Genomic DNA, 9870 nt, shown 5'->3' on the forward strand with positions numbered 1-9870 from the left:
TTTATTTTATCAATGCTATTCCTAATAAATTAATTCTGAATATAATTAATAGATTATTATTATGCTGTGTAAGCTTAAAATATACAGATTTATGTTTATTTTATTTAATCAATTCATATTTACAGTAATAGATGTATATTTGAAGGTGAGTCAACACTTGTTGATAATGTTATCAACAGTAAGTTTGATATATTCTAGTTTTACAATGAGCTATATTTTGCAATTATGCTGATTATACAATGTTATTTATTACAAATTTACAATGAATATGCAAAAACTTTTCCAATTTATGAAAATTTCTAGTCTATTTGATTTTCAATAACCAGTTTTTTTAATTAAAATACTTTTTTCAAAATTCTTTAATAGTTAATTTATTTTATATTTTACTTTAAAAAAAACTATAAATTGTCTTTTTATGAATGTATCAGGCCTGTTATATCTTCTAGGGCTGTTGCTTCTAGACTATTGCCATCTTTTTAATTTCCTGGTCTCCCTATTCTATACCTTTCTTTCTTCTGTTGCTTCCTATCTCCTCAAGCTCTTCTATTCTTTGATAGATTATATCTGTTTGTGCACATGGTAAGATTTTTAAATATCTAATTTTATTAATTTTTTTACTTATCATTTCTAATCTTAAATTTTAAATTTGATCTATTTCACCTTTTCAGATAAGTTAATCTTTAACAATAGATTATTTTGAGATACTGTACAAAAATTTAATGTTTTTCAAATTACTGTGATTTATAATTGATGGAGATTTCAAATAACATTGGTACAGATTCAATTGTGAGAATTTTTACATTTCTAGCTATAAAAAAAAACTAAACAAAACTCATCATTGTATGAACTAAAAGTTTATTTTGCAATCCTGTAATAACTATGACAGATGTTTAGTGATTGCTCATTCATGATGTCTTTAAATTAAAAGTATAAGTGATGGAATTACAAGAGAGGGAGGAGAGATTAGAAAAGTTAAGCAGGAGACAAGTACTTTTGGCCCCAGAATAGAGATCTGGGTGATATTGGAGTGTTTATTTATGTAAAGTTGAAACAGTATAGTGTCGGACAAATTTTCTTCCTGTTGGTGAATCTTCAAAAACTTAATTTCATTCACTTGTTGTTCAGTCCTCACCATTGCAAAGTCCTTGTTATCTGCTTTCTGATTTGCATATTAAAAAATCCTCATTTAGCATTCTTTCCACATGCTCTAGACCAGTGTTTCTCAACCTCTAACGAATCATCATCCTCTTTAACATAGTATTGCCCTTCAATAAACCGTTACATAGTATCACCTCCTTCCTTTCAAAATTTCGATGCCAAGGGCCAAGGCTAACACCAAATTTGTACTGCATTGAATAGACTAGTGACTAGTATAATGTTATTTATGTAATTATTGTTCAATATAATGAATAAAATATCTAATTATTCTTAATATGATGTTTTACTATATCACCCAGAAAATTGTTTTTTGCCCAAAATATAAATTGTTACAAATTGCCCCCTCAATATGGAGAAACGCCCACATGGGGGTGATATCGCCCCCGTTGAGAAACACTGCTCTAGACCCTTCATTTTCCTTATATCTAGCACATATACATCTCCACTCTTGCTGTATTTATTACCTCTCTAGGCAAATAAACCAGAAAGACAAAATGGAAAGACAGGAAAAGAAATTGATACGTTCTAGAAACTTCTACAAAAGTATAATTGACGAGGGGATGGCATGACATTGGGATTACCAATTTTGATCAAACTTGGTGAAGATATAGCAAATCCTCAATACCAAGCAGTACCAAGCACGTAAGGCGCACTTTTCAAAATTAAAAAAGAAAATAGAGGTTAAAAATTGTACAATCATTTAATACCTTCAACATTTCTATCATTTGCAGAGTGGTCGGTGGCTCAGTGGACACAACAAACTAACATCAGCAAATAAGAAATTAATAAATAAATATTTATTGACATTTTTGTCCATTTAAAATAGACATCATCAGAAATAGTTATTTAGAAATTAATATATGATTACAAAATTTATCTTAAACTATGTTTCCTATTAAAATTATGTACTATTTAAACACATTTTGTAAATTATTCTTTAAATTAATATTGTAAAATAATATGTACAGTGGTGCCTCGTATAACGTACTTAATCCGTTCCAGGTGCACGTCCGTTATACGAAACGCATTTTCCCATAGAAATACATGTTAAAACATATAATTCGTTCCGCAGCATAAAATAACCGTACTGTACCATAAAAAATGAAAATGGAGCAAACACCAATTATGCCGGGTAGTCAGATGTTGTGAGGAGGAGGTGGAAGAACACTTTCTTTACACATTCATACAGATACAGACTTTTTACACATTGCAGCGGGTCTTTTTTTATTGTTTTTTAATCGGAGTCAGATTCAGGAGAGGCTACCGGAACTTGCAGGGTCAACTTCTCTTGTTCCATCCTTTGTTTTTTGCCCGCTGGCTTCTTGAAAAACATGACCAAGGTGGTCTGTTTCTCTTTCTTCTTTAACACCTGTCGGAAATGACGGACAAAGGTGTCATCGTAGAGATCATTGATCCTGTTGGCCTCAGCTCTGTTTGGATAATGAGTGTTGGTAAACTCCTGAACCTCTCCCCATTCGACAAGAAAGTTTTTGTCAACTTTCACTCCTGATGATTTCTTGCTTTGTTTCAATTGAAATCACCTTTCTGTTTTTTTAGAAGCCATGATGCATTATAAATGACTTAACTTGCCAGATTATATGATACGAATAATTCTTTATTAATTAAGATCACTAAACACTTCTACGAGCTACTCTCGCTCCGTTTGTTTTTTACAACCTCTTTTCGTCCCGCCACCTCGGCATCTACACAATTACATTTCGTTTATTTGAATCGTCAACATATATTACATTACATTTAATGTTTATTTAAATCATCAACATATATTACATTACATTTCTACTTCAGATATACTAATAATACATTCTAATAATACTAATATATCCTAAAAATAGCAGATTGTCATTGGCAACGGCAAAAGAGTGGAAACATCATTCGCACTTGTTCGAAGAAAGTCCATTGTTCGTCTCACGTAACTGCCGAACGGAAAGTCCGTTGTTCGCAGCAAGTCCGTTGCTCGAGTCACGTAACGGTCAAACAGAAAGTCCGTTATTCGCAGCGTCCGTTATTCGAGGCGTACGTTATACGAGGCACCACTGTATATTTTTTGTTTGGAATATAATTTTAAAATGTATAGTAACATATATTTATATATATAATAATTATAAATGGTACATATTCTTTGTTCTAGAGATGATTTTAAACTGTACATGTACTTCATTCCAAACACGATTTTAAATGGAACTTGTGAGTTGTTCATGTAATGTTTTCAATTTTAATGTAGTTGTTTTGTTCTGTGATATGTGCATGATGATGTCTAGTTTAAATGGATGAAAACATTTGTTTTTTTTCTTTTTTAGAGTAGAGAATCGCACCTAAATGCAAAATTTCCAGCAAAGAAACATTTAATTTTCAATGTTCGAACATTTTCGGACACTATTTTATTGGCCCTCTTCAGGAAATGAAAAATGGAAAAACTGTTCTGTAAATAGAATGTTCGAATAATGGAAATACTATTTAGACTCATAAAATATACATTATATACAAAACGTCACAGCCTTTATTCAAACTTGTCTGAAACTTTAAAAAATTAGAAGGCAGCTACATTCTATTTATAGAATGGTTTTTCCATTTTACATTTCCTGAAAAGGGCCGATAAAATAATAGCCGAAAATGTTTGAACATTGAAAATTAAATTTTTCTTTGCTCGAAATTTTGCATTTAGGTTCGATTCTCTACTCTACATGTACAGTTCCAGTTTTCTAGTAAAGTTGTTTATTTTTTTTTTACTCTTTCTGCCCTGTGGGCACTAAGAGGGCTTCTTTTAGGAAACCCATTGTGGGTTTGGTCAGGCCCACAATGGGGCGGCTGGGTGGTGAGGGATGGGGCCGACATACCCAGTATGATCACATCCTGAAACATTCCTGGGGATTTTTTGACTTGTTCGAATTTGATTCTAGGTCCCCAGAGCATTAGGCTACCACCTTGAACACTTAGTAAATGAAAACTTTAGTAAATATTTCTTTATTTATTAATTTCATATTTGCTGGTGTTGGTTTGTTGCAGATAATTATTCATTATTCAGCCAAAAACCCTATTGAGTTTATCCCTAATTATAACAGATTTTTCTGCACAGACCTCTAGGAATCATAGGGTCTTGACACATTTTCTCTCTCTCCTGTAAACAGTCATGATTGCTTGGAAAGCATCAGCACTAAAATTGGGTAGAAATGCAAAAATTTTAGTCCAAGAAACAGGAAAAAGTCACACAAAGCAGAAATTTTAATCCAGGAAATGGGAAAAAGTCACAAGGTGCCATATTGGGTGAATACAGAACCTGTGAAACTGTATTTGTTGAATTTTTAGCCAAAAAATTCACAAACAACAAGAATATTGTGAGCAGGTGCATTATTGTGGTGCAAAATCCACAATTTTTCTTGCCATAAATCAGGTCATTTTCTACGAATTACTTCATGCAAATGAAAAATACTCAAGTAATAATCTTTGTTGAGTTTGGCCAGTCAGAATGAATTAGTGATGCAAATACCACAACAATTGAAAAAGACGGTCAACATGATTTTGATTTTTGATTCACTTTGCATGGTGTTTCGGTCTTTTCTTAACTTTTAAGTACCATTCACTTGATTGTTGAGCTGTTTCATTGTCAAAAGAATAGATCCATGTTTCATCACCTGTAATGATGCATTTTAAGAACAATTCACTTGGAGAAAGCATTTCCTAGGCCACTTGAACATGTTGTTTTGGAAAAAATTTAATGTTTTCAGGATGAATCAAGAAGCGTCACATCACAAGCACAAATGATCTTTTAAAATTGTTTGATAAGATCCAAATGATACTGGAACATGTTCAATAATGTCCATAATTGTTAAATGATGATTATTGCAAACCAAATCTCTGACTCAAGCAATGTATTGTTCATCAGTTGAAGTGGATGGTTCACCAGAGCATAGTTCATTGTTGACATGTTCTCTGCCTTCTTGGAACATCTTATAACACTTGAAAACTATTGTTTTTGATATACTATTGTCATCAAAGGCTTTGCGACATTTTCAACATTTTTGTTGCATAATTCTGTTGCAAAAGCAAAATTTAATGTTTGTTCTTTGCTCAATTACACTCTACGTTTTGAAAAATTGCTGGCACAAAGATTCTTTACACACAAAACAAGTGTTTATTTGCAAATGAAAACAGATGATGACATACGGATTGCTGCTAGATGTCAATGGAAGTCATAAGAAACAATAAAAAAATTATGATAGTGCTCTCTTGCATGTGTGCAGTTTAAATGAACCATTTCCAATACTTTTTGATCACAGTAGTATGTTGGACAATATTGTCTGCTTTAACATTTTAGAATTTAATGAATTTTGAATGGTTTTTAAATCAACGGAATTTTAAATTTTTTGTGTTTTTTTGCCCCTGATGTGAGCCTCAGAAGCTGATCATGGTTTAATATTATTGTCATTCTTATATATACAGTTGAACCTATCTATCTTAAAGTTTATTTTGAAATTTATTTTCTCTCCTGCATTTTCAGACTAAATTCAATATATTTTTCACATTTATCTCAAATAATTTTCTCCCAACACCTTTATATTTCAAATTATGAACTGAAGTGCCAATTAAACTTCAAAGCTTATTGATTACAGAATGTAGTCAATAAGTTTTGAAGCTATTTTTATAGCATAAATTGTAGTTGAGAAACATTTCTTACAATACATGATGTAGTTGCAATTAATACTGCTTTTCTCTGATTGTCCTCTACTTTGGTTTCTGTCTTATTGTTCAAAGAAAGTTGGGCTATCATAAACCATTGACAAACTATTTCTGTTAAGGTATGTCAAAAACTTTTATTTATACCTAATACAGGTGTGTACCCTACTTGTTATTGTATTAATAACATACATGCCTCCAATCAAATCTATTACCGTTTACTGTATACCTCTGTATCTTGAAACCTGTCTATCTTGAATTGTTTTGTCACTCCTGTGAGATTTGATATAGACAGATTCAACTATACTATTATTTCATTTAATTTAAACATAGCTTTTCATATTTAATGACTGGATTTGGTCCCTACACATTGACTCTCCCAGAGACCTGGGGCCGTATTCTGGTCACCGTCTCTCGTCTCTCACAAGTTGGTCGCTGATTGGCTCATCATTTGGATTAACCAATCAGCGATTGGCTTACGAGAGACCAGAGACAGTGAGCAGAATATGGCCCTTGGAGTGTTTAGAGATATTTACACATTTATTATTATATATAACTTTTATGTAGTTATTTATACATTAATATAAAAATGGTTTTATATTAAGTTTCTCCATTAAAGTATTTTGAAATATATGAATATTTGAATATGGTATAATTTTGATCTGAAGACGGAGATACTATATCTCAAGCATTTCTTTCTGTTTAAAAATCATTAGACTTCTAAACACAGGATTATATGACTACTAGATGTAAAATTTACATATTTAAAATATTCAGATCTTATTTGATATTACTTTTATTCTAATTTTACTGTATTATTATTCATTAATACAATTCTTATATTTTATTCTATTTATTCAAAACTATAAAATGTTTGCATTTACAATTTCAAATTTTAATGATATTTAATGTGAAAACATATATAAAAATATGTTTTAAGGAGAAAGAAATAGTAACATAACCATTATGCAATAACCATTTGAATAAAAAGATGACCGTGTACAAAGCGACTGGTACTCTTGACAATCTTTTAAGCAGCAAAACAGTATTTAATAACAAATAATTTATTAGTTAATAACCATTTTATTTATAGATAAATAGAAGGAAACAATACACACAGCAACATTTCAGTTTTGATAAATGCAAATGTAACATGTTATTAGGCTATTTTTCCATTATATTACAACAATAAAATTAACTGAATAATTGATATTGGCTTTATTTATGTATGAACAGCAATATTAGATTATAGATTTTTGTAATTGTTGGATCTATTTATGATTCTTTTACAATAATATATTCTACTAAATATAATATCTACATAAGTATTTGTATACTTTTTTTATGAACTTTGAATAAATATTTTCTCTTTCAACAAATCTTTATTAATTTCAAAATCATATTTCAATCATTTCAGGTCTTGCTTCGATGACCGTTCCAATGTATATAGGAGAAGTGGCCCCGTTGGAAATTCGTGGAAAATTAATTACCGTCAATAACTGTTTTATTACTGGTGGTCAGTTTGCTGCCAGCCTCATCGATGGTTTCTTTAGTAAAGATAAAATCAATGGATGGAGGTAATTTAAAATTGTTTTTAATAAAGTTTTATGAGTCTTTTGTAAATATGAGAGAAGTTCAAAAGGTTTCCAGATGTAAATAAAAAGACAGAAAATTGAATTTATCACTTTATTTTTTAACATGAGTTCCTTTTAAGTTAAAACATTTTTCTATACAGTGTTGCTATCCTTCTAAGCTCTTCTGGTAGAAATAGGTTTTCTTTGATTCTAGCTACTGCACTACAAAACATTTTACTTGAACTATCAACTTTTAGTGAATGCCTAGCAGTTGATAGTGCAAGTGAATAAAATGTCTGATGAGACTAAATGCAAATACCTAATAAAACAAATCCAAACAAGTTTATGCTAGCATCAATTAATTATAAATACAGCATTCTGTTTATGAATAATAATCACTTTCTGGAAACTTTTTGAACTCCCCACCTATGTTATATTCACAAAAGTATAATTCAAAATATTTTTTAATACAAATACAATTTTTAAAAAAATTGTATTCTTTTTTAATATTCTTTATATTCTTCGTAAAGAAAAGAATAAAAAAAACCTCAATTCAGCGGCACTGTTTGTTTGTTCCTAATTGGAACTAAATTGAGTGCGGCACTAAACAAGAACATTAAACAATAAGAATTATAAATATACATAAATATTTATCAAGCACAATATTAATATATAAATACCTAATTATTGCATTTTTTAGGCTATCCTTAAGCTAGTAACTAATTAAACAGATTAAATAATTTGACCTAAAGTTAGTTAGTTATGACACTATCTTGTATTAGTTTAATATTTAGAAATAAATTAGAAGTTTCTGGAAAAAAGACCAATCTGAAGTGAGGCTTATCCTGTGTCATCCATATGCTCTGTTGATGTATGCTATACTGATTATGAGGTCAATCTATTTTTCCAGTTTATATAGTTGTAAATAAAATTTAAAATGTTTTTTTGACTAATTTAAAAGTCACTACGTTCAATAAGAAAATGTAATGTAAAAATGGAGTACATTGTAGCATTAATACATCCAAATTTAGTTTATTTAATAATATATCAACCATTCTGTGTTATCTGAGTTTTTGATTATCTAATGTACTGGTTGGAAATCCACATTAATAATTCACAAATACAATTAATTCAACAAATGGATTATTGAGAATCTATTGTATTAAAAATTATAGTATACATTCTCATTTGATATAAATAACCAAGAAATATTATAAAAGTAACTGTACATATCTAATTTACTACAGAGTAATGACAGTTATTAGAATTCCTATTATAGTTGAAACAGACCACAATTGTTTCAAATGTTTTAAATAGTAGGTTGATATATAGGCATTTTTTTTCAAGCTCCGAAGGTCAATAAACAAAAGACAAGTGTAAATAAAATGAATTTATTACCAAAAGTTAGGTACGAACATGGTTACTTTTCGACATAATCACCATGAAGATTGAGGCATTTGTCATATCTATGGATGAGCTTTTCCATCCCCTCTTCATAGAATGTTATCACCAATGACTTGAGATGGGTCCTAATGTTGTTTTGAAGATCGTTATTAGTCTTGTACGTCTGCCCTCCTAGCCACTTTTTCTGTTCAGGAAAGAGGTGGAAATTGCTTGGCGCTAAATTGGATTTATATGCTGGGTGTTTAAAGGTGGTGAAGACTTTCACCTTTCAGATTTCCAGACTCAGCTTGGAACTTTTTAATGTGTGAAGACTTCCACCTTGTCCTTGTCTTTTGTTTATTGACCATCGGATCTTGGAAAAAAAAACTGCCCTCGTAATTTAAAATATTAGAAAATAAGTTTGATAAAACATTAAATTAAATTTCTTAGTTTTTCTAATTTATAACAACAAAAATCTAGGACAGAAATGTACTTAAAAGTATATTTAATTTGAAGACAAACTCATATAATTTGGAAGTGTTGTAACAATTTTAGTTTTAGGTAAGGAAGAATGTGTCATTTAATTGTGGTGTTTTTTGTAGTATGAGAACATACTATAAAGGTCCAAATTAGTTTTCTTTCTCTCTTTACATTAAACTTTATATAAATATATTGGCAAATTAAACTTATACACCAAGTTAAAACTCCATTTGAATTACTGAGAAATATGCTGGAATATTTTAAATTGTTGTTTAGTGTTGCCCCTCTTTTCTCAAACTTTTGAACTAGATTGAATTTGTTTAATTCCTTCTTGTTCTCTTGCTATATCCTTTAGTTATAACTTTAAATTCGCTGGAGTAATTGACTATTTTGTAAAGTACTATATTATTTTTCCGACTTTCCAACGATTATCGACACTACTGTGTGCCGGAAATAGCCGTTCCCTAACGGGTACTTTACGCGGATTCGCGTTAGTGTGCCAGGCCTGGACTTTAAGCGTGCACCGAATTAAATAATGACAAAGTTTGTCAATAACAAAATCAAATATTTAATTAAACTTCTA

At 30.2% G+C, this 9870-nt stretch overlaps 1 protein-coding gene across 3 annotated transcripts in view; it reads left to right on the forward strand.

The window, feature by feature from the left end:
* LOC111637100 (proton myo-inositol cotransporter-like) overlaps window positions 1-9870 on the forward strand; it is a 50043-nt gene that overhangs the window by 10112 nt on the left and 30061 nt on the right. For all 3 annotated transcript variants that reach the window (XM_023382516.1, XM_023382518.1, XM_023382517.1), the window contains exon 3: window positions 7268-7427. In XM_023382516.1, coding sequence (XP_023238284.1) covers window positions 7268-7427 — 160 coding nt within the window. The remainder of the gene's footprint in view (window positions 1-7267; window positions 7428-9870) is intronic.

This window comes from Centruroides sculpturatus, unplaced genomic scaffold, assembly GCF_000671375.1.
Source record: "Centruroides sculpturatus isolate CEXI.00-Female unplaced genomic scaffold, Cexi_2.0 scaffold924, whole genome shotgun sequence".
Lineage (NCBI taxonomy): Eukaryota > Metazoa > Arthropoda > Arachnida > Scorpiones > Buthidae > Centruroides > Centruroides sculpturatus.